We start from the raw sequence: 24,183 nt of genomic DNA on the forward strand, positions 1-24,183 counted from the left end.
GCAGCATGCACGCAGAGCAAGGGGCGAAAGTCATGCTCTGCAGCAGAAAACCTGGTGGGAAACTCTTCTTATGACCCCCAAGTAGGGGGGAACAGCAGCATCGGGTGGCTCCTAGGGTACCATTGGCATCTTCTGTTGTAGCTCATTGAGCATTTCGAAAGATCCAAACCCAAACATACATTATAAGAAAAACCAGTTGCCTGGCTAGTTTTCCCTTAGCGTTTCTAGCCAACTGAAAGATCGAAAGTGGCATCACACAAAAGAGTGGGCGAAGTATCGTGAACAGATCTTAAAAAGGATACAGAAGCTGACTGTGTCAATTCTGCTAGCGACCACCCTACCAACCTGCAAAATACCAGGGCAGCACAAACCACCTTTGCTTCTTCCTCCTCAGTTCCTTCTTTCCTTCTTCAGGCTTTGTAAAAACACCAGCCATTACCTCTACCGCAGTCGGGCTCATTCATAGCCTTTTAAGAGTTTCCTGACTGCAGCCCCTATGCCAATTATAATGTATTAGTTCATATGTAAATAAAAATTTCCAACAAAATGGGAACCTCCACCTTCCACGCCTCACCAGCATTATCCAGGAGATTTATCCACCAGCATTATCCATGGGATTTACCCCACTATAATGGTACGCAGGCTCTCCTACACTTCAGCCCCACAGTCTTTTGGGTTCACTGCTCAACAGCCAGTTCAAACACAGGTTTACCTTGTATTAATCCCCCTTACATGACTCATTTTTTTATTTACTTGTCATATATTAGGTCTATATCAGAATAAAACACAAAGTCCAGCCTTCCAGAGTCTCAGAATACATATATATATATATTTTTGGTATTTTCATTTTAACCCCAATTTACTACATTTTATCTCAGTTCTGAGTACAGAAACCTGACAGCCTTGATTGATATTAACTTTGGATAAAATTCTCTACGTAATTAGATTCCAGAGAAAACATAGACATTTGTTCCTTCAACCTAACTTTCCAAAAGCATTTTTTTTTATATATCTTGGTGAAATCAGTTAAATAAGCATCACCTTATAGAGGTTCATCAGAAGACATTTCCCACACCAAAGGTTCTCCAATGGGCTCTACATATTCTCTTAAGCTCAGACAGGCTGCTTTTACATGTTACTGCGATTTTAAGAAGACACTGCTTCAAACACTGTGGTATAATTTCAAACCATCCCACCTAGAAATCTCTGCCTGATGGATTAAGGCTCCCCAGAGCCCTGTCAGGTGTTCCTCATTTCTTATGTCTTTGTTTGTATTGCAAAGCTTCTCTATATATACACTTTTAGGGGGTACTTAGATGTGGAGACGGTCAGGGAAGCCCCACAGAAGCCAATCAACTGGGGGTTTAAATAGCAGGCAGATTTTTATTAAAGCGAGGCATGGGCGTCACTGAGCAGCCTTAAGCAATTAGTACGGCCCATGTGCTGCGGTGCTCTTTGGCACATACACTTTCTCCTTTCTCAAAGCAGGGAGTGACTGCAGTGCAAACATCCAAAGCAAAAACAAACAAACAAAAAAATAACAACAACAAAAAACAACCCACAAAAAAAGAGCCCCACTATTTTATTCACTTTGCAATAACCTTACAGGTTCTCCCCCAGCAGTCCTGCAAGCCAAGGAGTTATCTGTCTCCTTCCTCCCAGGTGGACCACTGACTTGACTTCTCCACTCCACCTCAGACACACTAGTTTAACTAGCTGCCTCAAGCTGTCAAAACAGTCCAGCTTAATTTTCTACAAATGAAATGTAGTGAGAAAAGGAGGCAACCACAGAAAGAGAAAATGTAAAACAAGACAGGAGAGCATGGCATTCTGGACCTGCGTCCCATTCCTTCCTATTGCAAGCTACAAACTCATTTATGGCTAGCAGATGATCCCAAGTAGCTGTGGTCTTAAAACAGAAAAAGAGAAGAAACTACAGAGCTTCACAGAAGTCAGAAAGTTTGTCGAAGTCAAGCCTATACATGGGGAATGAACGAGTACCTTTTTACTCCTAAGACCCCTCGTATATATACCTCTAACAAGAATAAGACAGCAAGCAGTATTTATCCTCTGCACTTCAGTGAAAAGCTAAAAAATAATTAGGATCACCAGTCCAGGATCTTGCATTGCTATGTGAATGCCCACTTCATTAGGAATTAAAAATAAAAAATAAAAATGGTGGATTTCCTTGAACACCTGGCTGCTCCACAATATTACTTATCCTTGCTAGGCCCTAACACTAATTCTGAAATAAAGAGCAACAGGTGAACGACGTTGAAGCAGAAAGTACATTAGAGTAAAGACCAGAAAATATGTTGTGCTTATTTTTTACTGCAGGCATTTTTCCTATTATCTGAGCCTTGGGAAGTTTACAGTGAGTATTAAATCTCACCTTTATACATCAGTACCCAAGTAATATACTCCATACTCCATACCCAAGTCAAAATATACTTTACTGTTTTAAAGAAAATCCGAGAAGGCAAGCATGGGGCCCTTATGTAAAGAAGTCTGCAGGAATTTGTTATCTTACTCATCCCATGTTCATAAAACAAGTACGTGCAAATCAAAACATGGCCACTACTAGTAAAGCATGGGCTCCATCGTACCACTGAGAAGTTTCAGTAAAGTTTCTGGAACACATCAAATGCATGATTAGGAAGGGGGGAAAAAAGTAATACATAGACAATCATTTTACAAAGATCTTTTAAAAAAGAATTGCTTATATTTTATCTTTTAAATAGCAGCTGCTTTGGTTTCCTTGTCGAGAGGGGCATTAAACTAGACTACTTCATCAAAAGCATGATGTTAATCAAGGCGATCTGCAGCACTTGTGTATATTTTTTGACTAACCTCATGTTTACATTACCTCTAAAAAAAGTAGGCCCCTGTACTGAACTAATTAATAAGAAGTTGTCCCGGATAAAAAGTAATTTGTTTGAATGAAAAGTTTTATGTTTACTGAAAAAGCTTTTTTTTCCTTTTTCTTCTTTTCATTTTTCTGTTTTTCCAAGCAAGGCATCCAATCCCATTGTCTTTGTAGGTGCTTTGTCTGACTAAAATCTATGGTTAACAGGGCTGGCTCACCACTCAGTTGATCACATGCAATTGAACAGCAACACAGTCCACCTTTCCAACATACAGGTGGAAACATTATCACAATAAGTCAAAAACTTCTTGAAATATTATGTCAGGCAACTTCCATCAGACAGATACAAATCACCCATTTAACACTCTGTTTTCAAGAACAACAAATACATTTAAAAAGTGAAGCCCTTGAGTTAGAAACAAAGATGTAACTCAGCTTCTTGTCTGCTCTGCTCTTTGATAACAGTCACAGTACCTTTAAACTTGTGGTATATTTAAAAGATTCAAAATGGCCAACTGGTGGCTTTACAGTAAGGAGTAAGATTCCCTTTAATTTCATTAAGTACCAGCACCACCATTATAAATTCTAGTTAGCACCTCTGCATAGCTACGTGTGTCTTTTGAACACTAGGCCAAGGTTCTTGGGAATTATTACAAAGACATCCAGAACAGAACAATATAGATACAGCCTATCCAAATCCCACAGCCAGATATACAAATCACTAAACAGCTAGGGTGAACTTGCCATGTGCTCAAAGGACCTTCACCAGTTTGCATCACTTTGCCTAATTCAAGTCCTAAAATCAGAGTTCACATTAAAATATATTAAATGACTGCAAGGCAAATTAATACAATTGAGGCCACCGCATAAGGAACAGTGCTGCTGAATAAGGTAGTTCCTTGTCCATAAAGTATTTTCCCATAAATCCCCAAATTTGGGTACAGCAGGGTGAATTTTATAATAGTATACTAACCACAGAAAGCTCTCATTTCCAGTAGCATTGTCAAAACGCATCTTAAAGACCATTTAAGATTTAGGTTTGCATATATCTTTTTTTATTATAATTTTTATTTTATTTTTAAAGTGGAGTGTATGCGAATTGCTTGCAGTACTTCTGTTTGGGGGATTACTTCAACAGCCTATTCTTGGGCAGCTGACTTGTAATGTTTCAATGTGCGAGCAGAAGGATCAGCAGTTTTAACCCATCTTGGCATCCAGTAGTGGGGCAGCCAGCTGCTTCGTCCTGGGTAGTGCTTCTCAAAGATCTGGCGGTAATAATAACTTTCTTTTGTTTTAGGAGGATTAAAAGGGTATTTCTCCGCTGCCTTTTCAAGCAGAAGGTCATCAACCTACAAAAACAGCAAAGTTCAAATCAAGCTGCAAATACATTTCTAACTTATACAAGCCAATTTGCTGCAAATTAGAGTCATGCAAGGATTCACCACTGAATGCCTATAAGTTTTATATATATATATATATATATATAAATAGATCTATTTTAGAGGCATAGGTTTCTCACAGGTGCATTTTGTCATAGGCTCCTTTGATCTTTATGGACTATATATAGACCATATAACTGTATTTCCAGTGCTGTTAATATTTCTCTGTGTATTACATGTGATTACATGTAATTTATGTTGGGTTAGAATCACCTTTGTTAGTTAGCTCAAAAAATCCCCAATAACCTTCTTTTCTATCCTTCTCTTCATTGTCAATCAACTGGCACAACTTAGAGCAGTCTTTTGCCATGTAAGTGCTTTCCTGTTTTTTTTCAGCTCAGACAGAGCTGTTGACTGCTTGTATAACCAGGCTCTTAGCAACAAAAGACCTGGGATGCAGAGGCAAAAGACACCTGCAGCTGTAAGCTGGCTAAGAAAGGAAAGATGAAAAATTGTACCAGTTTAAGTAATTTCTAAAGCAGCTTTCCCTGCCAACATGCTATCTAACTCCCCACAGCCATGAAAGAAATTTGCCCCTACTGCAATTGTACAGGCTCAGTAGGGGCAGCACAACCCTGCTGCGTGACCCATCTACTTTCTTGTCTGTGGATATATTAGAGAAGGAAAGTGGGATACAAGCAGTTGATGGCAGGACAGACAAATACCCATCCATAGGCCCTACTACACATATTTCTGTGTAACAGAGCTGCAGTGTAAAATGAGTTCTTAATCCCTCCTCTCAATGATCAAACTGCCTCTGTACACTAGAGATTATGCTTTGTCCAATGCAAAAATGCTGTAAATATTCAGTGGATATTAATAATAAATTCCGTGGATAGCAACACAAAGAGATGCATTAAAAAGCAAAAGGACTTAGCTAGGCATTATCTTGGAAAAAGCAAATGAAATAAACAAGGAAGGACATTATAAAGTCGTTATACTACTATTCAGCTACAGAATAAGTTCATGCAAGTGTCTTCAACTGAAGCAGCTGCTTCAGAAATTTAGCCCAGAAATTGTGTTTGCCAACACACGATCTAATTTGCAACCCAGATACTTACATGATGCTCATTTCCTTACACAGTCATTTCTGTCAGGCTCTAGCATTACTTTGTACCTACAGTTTCAAATGCCTTTAAGCAACACCGGTAGCTGGCAGACTGTTGATTAAAATTTATCTTGCTCCTCCACCACAAAACTCAAGTTACTGTCATACCCAGATTTATTCTCCCAGCTAAGCATATGACCTGCCTCTCCTTGGCAGCAATATCTCAATAGACTTAAATGTGAAAACAAACAAACAAACAAAAAGGTGGTACGCTACCTGTTGATCAATATAGTCCTGAAGAATAGAAAACCAGGATTTCTTTACTGATGTTATACCATCACTGAAAGCTTCTTTGGGTCTCCAGAGTATTTCTTTGGGAAGTAAGTTGGAGTCTTCAAAGGACTGTCTTAAAAGGTATTTTTCGATTCCATTCTGTTTGCAGAACAACAAACAATGCCATGAGCATCAGTACAATGCAGAACTGCAGTACAATGATTTAAATACTTGACTAAGAAATGGGTTCCTTTCAGAACGTCTGCTCAGAAAAGGGTTCCCAGGAGTCCAACAATCCAGCAAAACATTTAAGAGCATGCTTGGCTTTGGTCTCAAACACTGAATTCAGCTATTTAGTCATGCTTAAAAATTAATGGATATGTGTTCTACATTTGGGTCCAACCCTAGTTTTACATACCTTTGGGGTTCGCATTTCTGCTGGTAGAGATAAATAGTAAGAAGTAAAACGATGATCCAAAAATGGGACTCTCAGTTCAAGACTAAACAGTGGAAAAAAAACAGAAATGACACTGAGTTAACCCAACACATCATCCACTTATAAATTCCCTAACGCATAAGCTTTCTTTGTCTTTCACATAAACACAAGGTTAGCTGCTTTTACATGAAAGACATTTCACTTGCATATTCATGACTAGCTCATTTAATTAATCGATCTGGAAAGTTAAATTTATTGTCTGAATGGATTAATTACAGATCTCAGATGATTTATGATGCCATCTGCTGGACGGCTTCTAGTACAATGATTTCCAGACGACAGTCCTACAGGATTTGCAACATCTGTGGTTTCATGCAAAAAATAAATACAAAACCCACGCTGAACAATGCTGTTGTCCCCAGAGAACTACCAAGAACCTGCAAGTTCTGACTGGGATTTGCATCAGCATTTGTAAAGACGTCACAGAACCAAGCAAAGATTCCCAGTCATTTCTACAATCTGCATTTGTTTGTATTTAAAAAAAAAACAATTAAAAGGAGCCTGTATGGTTATTAAGCTACTGCCTACTGATCCTGCAGTATTTGCACACCAAGTTCTCTCCTATATCAGTAGCAGATATACGAATACAAAGTCTTCTTACTTACATTCTCTTATACATAACATGGCTTTTAAAAACACTGAAAGCAATAAATGAAATTAGAGTAATGGAGGCAACAAATAAAATTACAGTAACTCTGCCTTTGGTAGGAAGAACCCCTCTCAGTATTTTCCCTCCAGAGACATTAAGCTAGCTAGCCTCAAAGTCAAATGGAGATTTTATACTAGACGCAGAGCTGAAGCAGAGTACAGGCTGCATCCAATTTGCTACTACCACTCTGAAGACTGATGTTCTTCCTAGAGTAGTTAAGACCTAGACACTAGGAATAAAGTCATCCTGTGTCACAATATTCTGAATCATTTAGTAATTCAAACAGCAACAATTAGATGTTACAATTTCCTCAGTGGTGGATGAACTTTTCCTAAAAAAGAAGTTCTTAAAGGATCCTAACTTTTTTGACAGGGTGGAGAGGTGGGCCTGTGCAAACTTCATGAAGTTCAACAAGGTCAAGCTCAAGCTCCTGCATCTGGGCCAGGGCAATCCCAAGCATCAATATAGAGTGGGTGATGACTGGATAGAGAGCAGCCCTGAGGAGAATGACCTGGGGGTATGGGTGGACAAAAAATAAGTATGAGCTGGCAATGTGCACTTGCAGACCAGAAAGCCAACTGTATCCTGGGCCGCATCAAAAGCAGCGTGGCCAGCAGGGCGAGGGAGGGGATTCTCCCCCTCTGTTCTGTTCTCGTGAGACCCCACCTGGAGCCCTGCGTTCTGCTCTGGGGCCCCCAGCACAGGAAGGACATGGACCTATAAGACCAAGTCCAGAGGAGGGCCACAAGGACACTCAGAGGCTGGAGCACCTCTCCTATGAAGACAGGCTGAGGGAGTTGGGGTTGTTCAGCCCCAAAAAGAGAAGGCTCTGGAGAGGCTTTGTAGTGGCCTTCCAGTACCTAAAGGGGACCTACAGGAAAGCTGGGGACAGACTCTGTGTCAGGGAGTGGAGTAATAGGACAAGGGGGAGTGGCTTTAAACTAAAAGAGGGTAGGTTTTAGGTTAGATATTCGGAAGAAATTCTTGACTCTGAGGGTGCTGAGGCAGTAGAACAGGTTGCCCAGAGAAGCTGTGGATGCCCCATCCCTGGCTGTGTTCAAGGCCAGGCTGGATGGGGCTTTGGGCAACCTGGTCTGGTGGGAGGTGTCCCTGCCCATGGCAGGGGGTTGGAGCTGGGTGATCTTTAAGGTCCTTTCCAACCCAAACCATTCTGTGATTCTATGATCCACTTCGGCTCTTAAATCACATTTCGTCATCATCCGAGAGACTACACTTTACCCGTGTGCTGCAGTAGTTCTGTCCGCACGAAGTACATCGAACAGGTAAAGCTCCTTCAGAAGCCTCTCACTCTCTTCTGCAGCTTCTTCGGGAGACGGCGCCTGTAACCAGACACATGTATGTAGCACGCAGATCTAATACAGCTGCAGCAAGGGAACTATTACTTGCTGTCCTGCATTTGTGTTGCAGTGATCACCGCGTACAGACCTGTGACATACCTTAGTGAGAATTTAAACATGCCAAGCTAATCTTTGACAGCAAGCAAAAATATATGCAACTTGCACACTGGGATTCCCTACTACCTACTTATATAAATAATCTCTCTTCAAGCACAATACAAGGTATACGTTCTTTACCTGCCTTTGCAAAAACATCATTGTCTATATAGAAGTTATAATTTTGATTATCTTCATTTTCAGGTTTTCAGGAGATTATTTAGGATCAACATGATTTCAGAACTAGCAAAGAATACACACAAGAAATAGTTTCAGCAAGTCTGAAGTTTAAAAGTTATTTTTGAAGTGATTAAATCAAATCCCTTGGATTTTATGCCACCTCAGGAGAACGTCTCAATAAACACACAGCTGTACCAACTCTCAAACTTCACACCTTAAAATCTCAGTAGAAGTTTTCTGTTCAAGGGGAGAACAAGTTCAAGGGCCTGTTGAACAGAAAACGTATTTACCTTATGGAAATATATATATCCTTGTGTCAGCTCATCTGAGCCTTCTCCTGAAAAGATGACCACACTGTCTGTTTTCTTGCGTATGTACTTGGAGACAAGATACATACCTTAAAAGAAGGAGAAAGTTATTAAAATAGAGCTATACATATGTTATATACAGTTAGTACAGATTTAATTTAGCATTTTGGAAGTTTTTCTCCAACAATGTATTCCTCTGTAGCAAACAGCTTCAATACACTAACATAACATCTCATTGTTATTCAAAGCCATCACTAGCCAAGCAAACCAAGTGCTGCAAATAGATCTGTGTACTTATACTTGGCCCTCAAAATATCAGAAAGGCGCATGCGTTTGTGTGTGTTCGTGACCCTGGGAATGCTGGAGGATTCCCATAGGAACACATACCAGAGTTGTTCTGTCTCAATTAGAAATTAAGCACAAGATTAATTCCAGCACAGTCTTGAACAAACTTTCTGGTTTTGGAGAACAAAAATACCAGCAAATGTTGCTGCTTAGCTCTCTACCACTATGGATTGAACTAGATGAGGCCATTTTATCCTTTTTTTCTTTTTTTTTTTTTTTTTAAAAAAAAGAAGTGTTTATTAACCAGAATTATGTCTTCCCCTCATTACATCTTTCTAAACAATAAACTTTTATAACAGAAGTATTAGAGACCTATTGAAAAGGATTTATTTCGCTGTATTTCATACTAAGCAAGAATCGCAAAGAAAGAAGAATGGCAGATGAAAAGTTGCCTTCATTCTTAAACAAACATTTTCAGTATTTCACATAGCAATTCTAGCTTCTTATCCCATACAGTTCTCAAAACTGTCTTGCCTGTTTGGTGTATTAGCTTGTTTACAATGCTTTACACTGACACGAGTAACTGAGTAAAATGCTGTAACTGGCATTACACAGAAGGCCACATTAGATAAGAGTTTTTCATTCTTATCATGTTGGCAACCCTTTTTAAGGACCTGCTGGTGACTGCTGTCATTTCTCAAAAATCAAATGTACATTAGAAGAAGTCTACCTGACTTGAGTGTATATGTATTACTAGAGGGTCACAAGAAATACTTCACTTTAATATTAAAATTATTCAAGAAATGGGGTAACCATAACTGTTTTGCTATCATAATATTCAGTGACCCAGACACTGAGCCTCAAATACAGGTTATGCCTCAGACAGCCTGCAAATTTTTTCCCTTCCTCCAAGGTTCATATTTATCAGAATAGAAAACCAAGACCTGTAGATTTTTTTTTTTTTTAAATCATGTTTCTTTTTCATCCCAAAGCTTCAGGAACAGCTCTTGACAATGTTTACACAGTCAGTGACTTTGAAACTAACAACTCATTTTGTCTCATTGTGAGGTCACAGACAAGACTGGGGAGCAGAACTTGGGAGTCTCAGTTCCCAAGTTCTGCAACAGCTAAAGGATCTAGTAGATGACTACAAGGTTTTGCATAAAATTTATTCAAGCAACATAAAGCAAAAATTGCTACTAAAAATCTTACCGATTGACGCTCTTACTGTTGTTATGTCGTAGGTTTCCAAGGAGAAGATAACCTCCTCGATTGCCTGAATTCCCTCTTCAGAATTAAATATTACTTCATGATGTTCACTGCCTATATGCGCTGCCACCTGTTTGTAAAAGGTTATAATAATGTATTGCATTTCAATTAAAGCATTTTTTAAAACACACTTTGTGTTTTACACACCCATTTTATATGCACACCGGAAGCATCAGCTAGCTTCCTTCTGCCATACTGAGAATAAGATGACATAAGGCCAGTAAAAGGCGACACTGGAGCAATCACTCTGACTTGCAGTGGTACATTCGCCAAAGGGAACACAGTCTCCCTAATTACACAATGTTCAATCATGACTACAACAGAACATCCAGCTGCTTGTCCAACGCCTAACAGAATCTGCAGAGGATCTAAATACTTTGAAATTTGCTCTGAAAAGAAAAAGCAGCTCAAAAGCCTTAACAGGCTGGATACCTAAAGTATATCCCACAGTTATCCTTTCCAATGGATATCCTACAGTTTGTACAAGGCTCTAAATTCAATAAAATGGCAATTAAATTGCAATATTTAACATATATACAAATGTCGTAGCGTAGGAGCAATAGCATGGTGATAGACTCTAAAACCTAGAGGCAGAATTGGGACGACTCTGAAGGACTGTCCTGTTGGACACTAATAATGCACTAATAATCACAAAAAAAAAAAAAGTCTTCCAAAAGGAAGAGAAAACGGCTAAGACTTAAGTTATCTCTTTCTTAAGATTTAACTAAGCAGCAAATGTTGTACTAAATGATTTACTGCAAATTGATTTACATCATAGCAATAAATGAATAATAATCAGCATTACAATCAATACCACATCGTGAAGTTAGTACCATTATTTTACATTGTTTAACATTCAGCAACTGTGAACAAAGTGGAAGCCACATGAGCCACATGTACTGTACCTTTCTGGCAGCCAGTAAATCAGGGCTGTTTTCCATTCCAATTGCAAAGGTTTGTAATGGATAATTGATGTTCATTTCTTTCATCAGTTTCAGAAGAATGGCTGCAACCAAACTGGAATCTAAGCCCCCTTTAAAAAAAACACAAGCAAACAAAAAAAACACCCTGATAAACCACATTTCTTGGTTAGGTGTTTGACTGTTTTTTGTTTCCCTTTAAGGGAACCAACTCTAGATAGTTGAATCTTATGAATGGGTTTCATTTTTAAGCAACGTGAATCTAAGGTAGTTCTTGTAACAGTTTACCTCTGCTTAACAAGATAATCATATGACTTTATTGGAACATCTTCAGTAAGTTACCAGTACTTTTAATGTAAAAAGCATCAATGGAAATCCTGCATTAAGACAGAAAGTACTCTGAAGTCATTGTATCACTAGAGATGTCCCTTCTCAACTCTGCTACAATTGGGCTTACTCTTCATTCCAAAACTGCTCTCCATCCTCTTCTTACCTACACATTTGATACTGTAATACTAGAACTATTTATTTTTGATTTGTTGCTTGAACAGAATTAAGTAAAAGTCAAGCAAAATATTTTGTTTGACCTACAACAGAACATTTAGTGAAAGGATTCCACTCTTCCCCAATCATTTTTCAAAAGCATGTCTGATTTTTTTAGTGAAATTAACCTTTGTAACAACATCAAAATGAAAAGGTTCACTAGCGATATTTTTTTTTCTCCTCATCTTCTTTCCCAAAGGAAGACAGGGAAGGATTTGAACAGTATGGAAGACAAACACACTGTAAAACACCAAGAGGCACACAAGGAGCCCAGATATACCCTTACGACTCCTCCATTTTATTTTGAATAGCTAGCCCTATTACTTCTTGACCACTTCTGCTTGTTGCTCCCTCTCTGAAATACTGATCAAAGCACAGTACCTCTTCTCCCACACCTGCCTGCAGTTCTAACAAGCAGAAGGCAAAATCCTCTTCTCTGCTTCCTACACTCTGCACACGTTTTTTCAGCTGAGAGCATTCACATCTCTTCCCACCCTGATTCCCTTTGTAGGAACACTTCCCTGACAAAAACTTTCTCTAGAAAAAGACATGCAAAGTCCGAAGAAATAAGGACAGTGTAGAAATCAAACCAAGTGCTTGGGATGTGAAAATTGGGGAAATGAACACCTGAGTTTCCACTGTGAACTTGAGGAACTCCCTTTGTGATTGGAAGTACAAGCATTTCTCTAACTGTGATGCTCCAAGCATACTCAAAACTGTGAAGCATGGAGATACTCTGTTATTATATCAGCCCAGGACATTAGGTTTACCACAGATACAGAGTGTGCATGTGGATCTGAGGAGCTGACCGTCCTCTGATTTTATTTCTGAAATTTGTTTTTGAAACAGGCTTTTTTACTGAGGCTGGGAAGTCCCAGCTCTGCATGTCTCTCTGTTTCATTTACCTCCCTCCTACTTTTTATGATGCCACGGTAAGGAAATACTCCAACAGTATTTCCTGTTTAGTTCTCTCTCATTCAGATGCACACTTAATAGAGTATGTGATAAACGATGCAATTATTGATGCTCAGTGCGTGAATGAATAGCATACCAGAACTCTAGCTACAAGTACAAAGTGCTACAAAAACACAGTGAATAAGATGTCAGTCTCATGGCTACAAAGCCTTACCTCTGCAAGACTGAGCCACCAAATCACAACATTGATCAACTAAGTCAGAGAACAAGTTCTTGAGCCACAAGCTATTACCTCACCTGAAAAAGAGCGTACTAAATAATTATGGTCCAGATGCTCCGCTGCCATTTGGTAAATCAAGGGCAGTTTGGGATGGAAGCTAAAGCACAGGAGGTGACAAGCAAACAGGAGAAACTAAGTTCTATCTGAAATATGCCTTTCTCTAAGCTCATTCAGAGCAAAGTGAACTTTTTTAGACATCAGCCTAAGCGTAAACCTTCCAAGTTTAAGAGTACATTTGGTGACTTTTCAATATGACTACTACCTTTGTTTCTTCTTCGTTAAAAATGGTCATTGTCTCTACAAGACAACATCCCAGCTCTAAACTTTAAAAGCGTAAGACTTTCAAGATATCTGTAATCTGGAAAATTTTTTGTCACAAACCACCAAGTTCTCTGTAACCAAGAAAGCAAATGAAGATTCAGATCAGGTACCTCATAGCAGAACAGTCAGTTTACTTTCTTTTAACTGGTAGATGATGCGTGGAAGAGAGAAAAGACAGAATCACTGGAATTCTTGCCACTTACCTGACAAAAGACAACCAATTCTTCTGTGAGCCATCAAACGCTTTCTAACAGCATTTTCAAACAGAATACGGATGTTACTTTTTACTGTTTCAAGATCAAAGCCTGTCCAGGAAAAAACAAAACCAAAAAACATTAACGGTGCTGCTTAAACTTGGCGGCATTATGTGATTAGGAAAAAAATATATATTTGTCTGAATCTCCTTTGATAATAAGGGCATGCAAGTTCATATATCTTGGTATGTAACTATCTTCAAAAATGATTCTCAACTTGCTACGTTATAAAGGTTCTTTCATTTTTTTCAAATGGCAAATTTTAAAAAACAATCAGTTCAAGCTTCATATTCAAAGATTATGATTTTTCCCCAGTTTTTAATCAGAATTAACAGGCAAATGTTTTGCTGTACTACCTGAAGGTAGATTTTCCACTGTATCACAAGCAGCATGGAGTGGTTCATCTTTATAGCTATGAAACTTTACTAATTCCACTGATGCAACCTTGCCAGAGGGCTTCAAATCCAGCACTTCATAATGTCCCGGAAGAAATGGTTCCACTTTAGGAAATAAGGATGCTGAATGCTTTAAGTTGATAAGTCCTATAGATAAAACAGGAACAACAACAAAAAAAGTTACAAAAAGAGTTAGAGAGTTTTTAACCTAGATTGGCTAAGGCATACCTCACTCAACAACCCCACTACTAAAACTGTATACAAATATTTTCTCCAGATCTTAAATTTGTTATAAAAATATCATTCTGAGTCTGAGTCTGCCCTGGTTTATGGGAAGGTAGAGGGAAAATGCAGTGTCCTTAGGTTCCTCAGATGCAGCATGGCTGGAGAGAGCAATGTTGGCGCAGCAGTAAACACAACACTTCGCTTTCAGGTACTTAGAGATCAGAATAAATTGTTAGGCCCCTACATCCAGGACAGTAAGATGTATACAATCCAGAATTGGATGATAAGCTACTGCTGCAATCAGTGGAAAAAAAAGAGTTACGACACGTAGAGGCCTGAAATTTCATCTCTTGTAGCATTTAGAGACAAGAACACCTTAAGTCTCTAAACGGTTAGTCTTTTGAAGAGAGACAGGCATAACCTCTCCTTTAGAGAGCATGGTGACAAAACACCACCTCTCCTTTTTGTAAAATACCTAGAGATTAGAGACCTCTCATCCAGGAAGTGGTACGCCCAGCTTGCCACTATGGAGCATGATTCTGCTTCTGGCAGGTTGCACACCCAGATCTGAGCCATTTCAAGCTGAGGCTGACAGCATACGAAGGAAGTCAGATTCTACTAATTGATAAGAAGCACTTCACTCCTGTGAGCATTTCTCTGACTGAATACATGATGTCCAGGTCAAGATCTAAGATGCTTATGACAATTCAAAAGAGTTAATAACTGATTTTATGTTAAAAATTAAGTGTAGTCAAGCTAACGAGGGGGTTGTAATAATTTTTTATCCCTGAAGTGATTGCTTAATTGACATTGATTTACTGATTTCATAACTCATCAATTTCAGACTCATCTACACTGTTGCTTAACAGAAGTCAAGAATCAGACTTGTGGCCAAAACTTATGTCCACTCCTCTTATGAAAGAGGATGTTTTGCACCTGTTGGTCACCCAGATGCTACTTGAAGAATTCTACAGAAAAGTTCCTAAGTTACTGTTAGATACAGACTGGCAATCCACAGTGAGTGTGATAGGATACAGCTCCTAAAATATTCACTTCCTTTCTTCCTCTCCAAGAGCCACAGATGGTACAGCTGTGGTACCACTTAGCACTACTAGTAGAGGAGTCAACTTACTTCAGAGTCTGATAATAAAGTGATATGGAACAATCATGAAAGTCCATTTTAGTCAGAGTGCATTTTAGGCAAAAAAAATCACTTTTGGCATTATTTATGGAGACTGGAGAGAATTATGTTAAAAAAAAAAGAACAGTAAAGGTATCATCTCAAAGGGAAAAGAAGTTCATCAAATAACACAAGCATCAGTAAAAAATTATCCAAGGATGCAGGAAATTTCAGTAGGATTTTAAAATTCTTGGCTTTTACAAATTAGCAGTTCTTATGGCATTATTTCCCAGTTCGCCCCAGAATACCAGGAACAAATACTTGTATCATTTATTGTAGCATAAATCTAGCCTAATTCTATAGACTATATTCAACTTTGGGTTAACTTAAGACATCTTAGGCTCAATCTGCAAGTTATTTAAGGGATATTAATGATAATTAAATGTCTTCAAAGGTTACTCTCTGTAGCTTTTTGTTTTACCAATGCATAGATTTTATACTACTAAATATAATTCATTTATTACTGAACTTACAGTTCACTTTCTCTTCACACTTAGGAGAGCCTGACAAAGAAGTTGTCTCCAATAACAACACCTAAGTTTATTTAGGCACTAAACACAACTATTTTTACCTTTTGCCTCAGAACAGACACCCAAAAATCCATCATCAGTCAGCACCTTAAACAGTGGTCTGACTCCATAGGTATCTCTCGCCAGAAACACTTTTCTGTTTGCTGTGTCCAGAAGGATGAAAGCAAATACACCATCCAGCATGGATGCCGTTTGTTCTATTCCTCCTTTGTTGTAAAGATGAAGGATAACCTCACCATCCACCAGTGTTTGATATTCAAATCCAAACTGCTTCTGCAACTAAGAAAATGTAAAAAGAAAAACACAAATAGCATTGGCAAACATTGCTTATTAACTGGAAAAAAAAAGCAACACACTAATGTAATTGTTTAAGATGACAACAAAGCTGTGTTTTTTTTTTTGTAAAATACAGTTCAAAGCTACATAAACATTTCTGCCAGTGAAGGAAATTAGACTTTTGTGTTCAAATTACTATCCAAGATCATCTCTCACCCAATGTAATTGACTCTGTAGCCTTAAGCAATGTGCATCATAGCAAGTTTTCAGAGAAGCATCTATATCTGGGAATGTAAAACTGCAAACACACAACGCTGGTTTAGCCTCCCCATCTCCACAGACAAATGGCACGAGGAGGCAAGCACTGGTCCTAAAAATCCAACTCAAAATAGGATCAGAAACAAAGGACAACAGCATTTCTTGTAGTCTCAAATCTCTCAGTACCACTTTCTTGTCAGATAATAGAGATAGCAACATTTACTTAAGGCTCTCTGCCCTCCAACACGTTGACACAGGTAACATCTCTGCAGAGTAAAGTACCTCAGAAACAAACTATGTTTTATTTGTGTTGTTACTCAACTCTTCAGTGTTTTTTTTATGCACAGAGTATTTCCTTCTGCATAATCTTCCTCCATTCTTCAAACTAACCTTTTCACTTTGTGTAGTTGAAGTTGGGGAGGAGGAAATTAGCTGTCAGGCTAAGTCAGACCAACTATATATTTTGTGTTCTTGTGGTGTTACTTTTAAAGGCCCTTCAAGATCTTCCAGACACCTGGAGTGAAGATGGGGGTGACAGCATCAATAAAACGCTAAAATAAATAAATAAATGAAGAAACCCCACATAACCAATGATTTTGCATTTTAGCTTATGTTCTTTGGTTTCAATTGCTATTCATGGAACAGAGTTGGTTCAAATTGATTCAGTACTAAGATAACTAAGCCACTGCCCTGAACAAGATGGCTGTTTCTCCAATGATTCTTTCCTAGGTAGGTTTCAGATGTTTATTTGCAGTTGAAAGCCTGAAAGAAAAGTTTATTTATGAAGAAAGAAGGCACCTAACCAAGGTAGTGAAAACTGAACAAACTCCTGCTGATGGTGATCCAAGTTTTATATAATTAAATTCCCCTTCCTACCCTACACAGGTTTCCGTGTGTAACATAACAGGGAGTGATTCCTACTCCTTTCAGCAGCAGAAAAAAAAACACAATGCAAAACACAGCAAATACCATAGCCTGCTGACACAATACATTTCACATACACTTTGCCCTGCCATACATATAATCATAGAACCACTTAGGTTGGAAAAGACCTCCAAGATCATCAAGTCCCACTGTTAACCTAGCACTGCCAAGTCTACCACTAAGCCATGTCCCTAAGCACCACATCTACATCTATCTTTTGAATACCTCCGGGGATGGTGACTCTACCACTTCCCTGGGCATCCTGTTCCAACGCCTCACAACCCTTTCAGTGAAGAATTTTTTCCTAATATCCAAGCTAAACCTCCCCTGGTACAACTTGAGGCCATTTTCTCTTGTCCTATTGCTTGGGAGAAGAGACCAACCCATACTCCGCTACAACTTCCTTTGAGACAGTTGTAGAGCCAGATACTTACAAAATTAAATAATAGTAACAATCTCCTTTCTTTTCAGTCAAATTCCCAATGACACCATTGGGAGTAACCTGACTTCAAAAATGCATTGTATTAGAAGCAGTGACACCTCAGATTATTTGTAGATTTCTGATACTACCATGCTCAATTTACGATCCATTTTAGGCATTTAGTTTCAGCATGATTCAGGATCAGTCAAAAACCGCAAGCCGCACTACACGCTGAATTCAGATTAATTAAATCACTTCCCTTTATGAGCAACACAGGCAGTGTGGACATCTCAGCACTGGGAGAGAGGCACACAATGCTCAGCAGCAACATCACACCTATCAGGGATATTCTGACACAGGACAGAGTTGCAGCTTGTTTTGTGCCCTAGAGACTTGTTTAGGTGACTCTCAAAAAACCCCACAAAGCTTCTGCCTTAAGCTGCAGACACCTAAGGCCTTTGGTGGCCTACAGGAAACTTCTCCCTAGTGCTTGCTGTTGTTACAGAAACACATAAGCATTCCTGCTTTAAGTTAATAACTGACATGTCCCATCTAGATTGAAATGCAGAAGTAAAAACGAAATACCTGACAGACTGGAGAAGGACCCAAAATAACTGATGTGCAAGACACTCTAAAATCATTTGCATTATGAAGAGGAAGGTGGGAGAGAAAGGGGGCTTGGAATTTCCCTCCTGAAGGATTAATGAAGAATGAACCTTTGTTTTAAGTTCAAACCTATAGATGCAAATACTATTTCCTTTCTTGTCAATTAAAAAGGAATTTTTCAGTATTAAAGACTGTCGCAATCTAAGCCACCACAGATTGACAGCTTACCCAGAAATTTTTCCTCCTTTTTTCTTCCTTCATCTGATAGCTTTTTTTTTCTGATATTTTAGTCCACCATGTTTTAAACAATTTCTGAATACCTACCAGTTTTGAAATAAAAAAGAAAATACTGTACGATCCCTACAACACTTACCTGTTTGAAATTGTATATTTCTCCATTGTAACACAGCCACAGATATGGGAACTTCTTCACCCGGATAGGCTGCATGCCATACAGCTGATCAACAACCGCGAGGCGATGGAAACCAAAACAACAGTTGGTGAATCCATTGACGTTCTCGAAACGAAATGCATCGGGACCTCTGTGTGCGATCTTCATGGCACTTAGACACTGGACAGAAAGGCACTCATCGCTTCCAAACAGGGCCCAGATACCACACATTGTGAAGCTGTTGAGTTACCTAAAAACGAAGAATGTGTTCAATTAAAAAAAAAAACAGCATCACAGCGTCATCTAAGTTGGAAAACACCTCCAAGATCAAGTCCAACCATCAATCTGACCTATATGCAATAGATGACACCTAGAAAGCAGAGATCCAAACACAGGTACCAAAAGTAGGCTATCGATTGTTGGACTGTAAAGAGAACCGATGAAGAACGTAGCAGACTTTATTAACATAAGGTAAAATAGTTTCCCACAGTATGATAAGCAATCTTTGTCCAGTTCAAGAAATTCATTTTAAACCTACTTTCAGGTTATGTTTTTTCTTTTTTTTTTCACAGAGCATAAACAGAACAATTTACTTCTGGGCACTGGGTATGACTCGCTGAAGTAACATCACACCAACAGCTCCCTTCACTCCTTTCAGAAGAGAGCCGTTCTCCCTTTACTGCAGTGTACCAAGGCACGAAGGTAAGTAACTCCGTGGTCAGGAATGAAACAAGTCCAAGCACTTCTCCTCGCACTTAGGTAGAAGCTGTTTACCCTGTTACACTACCTGGGCAACAACTCTTTCCATACTCCGAGCCAACAGAACAGGCACAGACCCAGCCTTTACACCAGCTGCAGAAGCCAAACCACAGCTGAAGGCCCCACGCGCTCCCCTGGGGCTTGGGACGCCCCAAGCGCTCCCCTGGGCCCTGGGATACGCCAAGTGCTTCCCCCGGGGTTGGGACCCACCGGGCGCTCCCCCGGGGGCTTGGGACCCCCTCCCCAGCCCCTTCTCCCCTGCAGCTGGGCAGGGGCTGACATTTGGCCACACAACACACTGGGTCCCACCTGGTTGCGCACGGGGAGATGGCAGGGGACGATGGCAGGCAGGGGACGATGGCAGGCAGGGGACGATGGCAGGCAGGGGACGATGGCAGGCAGGGGACGATGCCAGGCAGGGGACGATGGCCCGCAGAGCCAGCCGCAGGGCAGGATGCCCACAGCCTGCGAGAGGCACTGGTTTAATAACGGGAGAGGGGAAAGTTCAGTCCCTTGGCGCCATCAGAGGGTGCCTCCGGCCCCGCCGGGTGACTCGGGGCAGCTAAGAGCAGACACCACGAGGGACACAAATCCCTCCTGCCCCTCCTGCCCCGCTCGGTTCGCTGGGCACCGCTCCCCAGCCGACGCGCCAGCCGCTTTCCCCCGGGCTCCCCCCCGAATCCCGGCAGCCCGGCCCCCGCGGCTGTGCCCGTGCCACCCCGCCGAGCACGCCCAGCTCCCCGGGCACCACGCGGCAGCGGGCCGCGGCCGCCCCTTCCTTCCCCGGCCGGCTGCAGCGGCCCCCGGCGCCCCTCGCTGCCGAGCCGCGATGCGGGGCAGCAGCGGCGCCGCCGGTGCCCGGCCGGCCAGCAGCCGCCGCCCGGGCGCTTACCGTGCGCCGGGGAGAGCCGCCGTCCTCGCTGCGGCGTGGGGAGGAAGAGGCGGCTCTGCGCCGTGCCAGGCAGCCAGAGCCGGCGGCCGGGCTCCTCCCCCGCCGCCTGCTGCCGCCGCCGCTGCTGCTGAAATCCGCCGCCAGGTTTCATCATGCGGCTCCCTCCCTCCTGCCGAGCGGCCCTCGTGGGCCCCGGCCGCCCCCGGAGCCGGCAGGGCGCGGCCTCCCTCCGGCATCCGCTGCTCGGAACTGAGCCTCCGGCCTCGGCATCCGGCTTTTTGCCTTCTTCTGCGTTAAGACACGTCCCTCCAGGCGGTACCGGGGCCCTTAGGTCGATAAGGGCGGTGTGCAGCCGTCGGAGACCCCCGCGTGGTTGCCCTAAAGCCGCTGTATTTCCCTCGGAAGAGGGAGCGCTTACAGAGCTGATGCCTTCAGAAGCGTTCACTGAGGAGTTTGCTGGGGGAAACTCGGTCTTGAATAAAAGATGCCATGGGTAAAGGCGTTTTGGTGGCTGCCTGAACTTCATTAACGGGCAGTTTTGCCTTTTCGCCTTTGAGAGCGCTAAAGTGAATTAAATTCGGCTCGGAAGACCAGAAAGTGAAGTGCTAAATAGGAGCCTTTATTCGCCACACACGCTTCAGGAGTGCCATTAGTTGTCATTTACATGCACTGCGGTTTCATGGCTTGCTTTAGTGGACTTGGTTTAAAACTGCAGTGCAGTGCATAAAATTCGTCAGGTTATGGAGACTCAGCAGTCAGGGCGTCTGTGCGTAGAATTTTAAAAGGACCTTTAAGAACCCTTTAAAGTTATATTTTTTTAGAAAGAAAAGCGTGTTAAAGTATTGCATGCATAAGTAGGCTCCTGAGCTGGTCATGCACATATGGAAGCTTCCACTGAGCACTGCTTCACCTACACCTGAACCAAACAGTGCTGAGACTCTGGGCAGCTGCGGTGCCAGGTGTGCAGTTCGCAGAGGCTTTGCGCAGCCTGGACAAGCAGAGTGAGAGCAATGGCACATCGAGACACCACTCGCAGAACGGCGTTTTTTTCTTTTGCTTCTTTTCTACCCACAAAGACGCACAGAAAAGATTTTTGGAAGGGTCTGCTTAGGTTTAGGGTGTTGTCGGGATGTTTTTATTTTATGGGCAATTCCTGGTTCATAACTGGATCTCATGCAGTGCTTTACAATAGTAAATGCAAAAGCATTTGGGAAAACGCAGATCCTTTCATGGAGAAAGTGAAGGAGAGTGGTGAGAAGCAAATTGCAGGAAGTCACCCAGAAAGGCTGGGCAAGCACGGTCAGTGAAACTGCCTAAGTCATCACTAATGTCTGCATCCCTGGGGCACACTGGATAACAGCCACATATTTCGCCTCCCTTTTACTACCCTCTTGTAAAAACTGGAGGTAACTGCTGCATTTTAGTATGTCTTGCATGTTTTATCTTCCATTTTAACGAAGTTTATGGTGTTAAATATAGGACTAATGGGAGAAATACCAGACAAAGTCTATTTTCAGACATTGGCAGTTTTACTGTTCTCTAGCTACAATAGCACAGGTGATAACTGATATGTCTCTGTCGTTTTCTAGCCTTTTCTCTACTATTGCCAAGTAGCCCTTTACTGTCTATTTACATTAAGTGTTGTACTTCAGTGTCCAGTCTTTGTTTTTATCGTGTCTATATACAGCACCGCATGTAATTATGCCCCAGAGTCTCCCAGCTCCATTCCTCAGTCATCTTTCCTCTCAGTTTTCCCCCTCCTGCAGACACTGTCACGTGTAGTTAGTTTCTCCATAGCGTTGTCTTCTCCACTATTTCCTTAAAGCAACTTGTGGAAGTATTCCAGCTTTCCCGTTTCTGTATGCCAGGATCACAGCCGTCCTTGTAAACCAGACTCTTTGCAAGCAGACTCAGATCTGTATTCCTTATTATTCTGATAATTGCCAGGCTTAGATTGACTTTTGGTCAAGGTTCTACATGTCCCAATGTCCAGAATCTCTCCTCCGGCTACTCAGAGAAAGGCCAGAGAAAAGTCTGGCTGTCACTAGTAGAAGAGGAAGGTTTTGTTGACTTTTTGGCACCCTCCCAGTGCGGCGTTCCAGGACCACCCACTAGAGTATGCAGGAACATATAGTTAGGGAAGAGCCAGGTCATTTTTTTCCTCCTGTGTCCCCTACTCTTCTTAGGCTTAATGTGACTCTGTCTTAGAGCAGTGGCTGGGTCCTAGTACCTCAAAAATGAGTCATCTCCCTAGTCATAAGTCTAGAAAGAACTTTTAAAAGTGTTGCACCATGGGTGATGACTCACAAATAATGATGAAGAGGGGTGAGTAATACAGTCATTAACGTTAAAATGGTAGCTTATGTCTTACTTATTCGTGAAGGAACTAGAAGTGCTTCTGTTCTTTATTTTTTTTTAATCTTAAGACTTCTGGTGTTCATGGGTGATATCAGGCAATGAAGGGCACAGTTGTATTGTAGCTGACAAAATGACTTTGTTGGAGGTATGGGACACCTGAAATGAACGGCAAAGAGCTTACACTGGAGGCAACAGGTAATTGAGTATTTACAAGGTGGAAGAGACCAGGTAAGTAAGTATAATGTAGAAGCAGAGGAGCAAGCCACAGAAAGGCATTAGTGGGAGTCGCTGGATATTTGTGGACAATTTGTAGAGAAACTAAGGGGGGCAAAGATGTCCTTTGGAATGGACAAGTATGAGTAAATGCCATCTGCCTTCATTTCCGACCCTGCCCTTCAACAAACTCACACTTTCTGTGCCTGGCTAACATACTACTACCCTCAGAGAATTTGCATCTGCTCTCTTTCAACATCCTGACCCTAGGACTTTGACGATTTGCAAGCAGTAATTAGTGAGCACTGACTTACGAATAACACTGAAGTCCACTGTTTCCTCTTGGTCAGCTGGCTTGCTTTCACACTCAGTTTTTGGAAGGCTGTATGTCATTGAACTGTTGCAGCAATGTTAACTGTTGCACTGAGGTGGTCAGTAGTTGAGCACTGCTCGTCACTGAAGTCTGTGCTCCTCAGTTTATTCCCTAAAGATTAATACTTTTTCTTCATCCATCAGATGCGTTGCCACCAGCATGCCTGGAAGACTGGAAATGTGTGAGTTCTGTGAGATCCATGAAATCTGTTTGTAGGGCAGGTAGAACCGAGGGGACAGCGGAAAAGTCAGAGGCTGTGATTAAAAGAGACATGCAATGAAGGTCTTTTGGTTTCAAAGCGATCACTGTAGTACCTGGAGGTTTTGCAGAGAGTAGCCTTCTGAAGGTGTCCCTCATGACTTCTGGCTTTTTGCATGAGAACAAGTTTCAGCTGGTTTTGTGATCATGGCTCTCCCAGCTCTCTCCTTGCGTCCTGTGCTCTCACCAAGAGAAAAGAGAAAGAGTTTTTGTTCAAGAAAACAAGATCTTAAGTAGAAGACAATAGCCAGAACGCTACAGAAATCCTTTCCCTTTTACGTCAGCATCAAATGCACATACTCCAGAGTTTCTCGGACAGGAATTGAAGGCCCTATGTTGACAACGAAGGTCACAATGAGTGGATTTACAGGCCAGGTCATTAGGGAGGGCAAGACTGCAAAACATCTAGTGATCTGCCTCAGCTCGGCCCTTGTACCGCCCCTCTGCATGGCAACTGGTAGTGAATAGCTGGGGAACACGGGCATTCTGCACCCTGTCTGAACGTCTGCATAGATATGGATTGTTAAACACACTTCATCACCAAAAATTTGAGGGGTGATAAGGGTAATTCTGAAACATTTTCTATTTTTAAAAAATGGGAGCTTTTGGTGGTGGGGAGGTGAT

At 41.4% G+C, this 24,183-nt stretch overlaps 1 protein-coding gene across 1 annotated transcript; it reads right to left on the bottom strand.

The window, feature by feature from the left end:
* Positions 1-3,898: 3,898 nt before the first annotated feature.
* On the bottom strand, positions 3,899-20,603 carry ASNS (asparagine synthetase (glutamine-hydrolyzing)). The gene is made up of 12 exons (XM_080578571.1): positions 20,358-20,603; positions 18,689-18,956; positions 15,872-16,109; positions 13,857-14,042; positions 13,450-13,551; positions 11,173-11,300; positions 10,211-10,337; positions 8,696-8,802; positions 8,011-8,111; positions 6,045-6,126; positions 5,630-5,785; positions 3,899-4,215 (listed from the first exon to the last, which is right to left on the bottom strand). Exons 2-12 carry the CDS (start codon positions 18,935-18,937, stop codon positions 4,006-4,008), a joined length of 1,686 nt encoding a protein of 561 aa, XP_080434697.1. The 5' UTR covers positions 18,938-18,956; positions 20,358-20,603; the 3' UTR covers positions 3,899-4,005.
* Positions 20,604-24,183: the final 3,580 nt, after the last annotated feature.

The sequence above is a fragment of the Anser brachyrhynchus genome (genome assembly GCF_964034855.1).
Source record: "Anser brachyrhynchus genome assembly, chromosome: 2".
In the NCBI taxonomy this organism is placed as follows: domain Eukaryota; kingdom Metazoa; phylum Chordata; class Aves; order Anseriformes; family Anatidae; genus Anser; species Anser brachyrhynchus.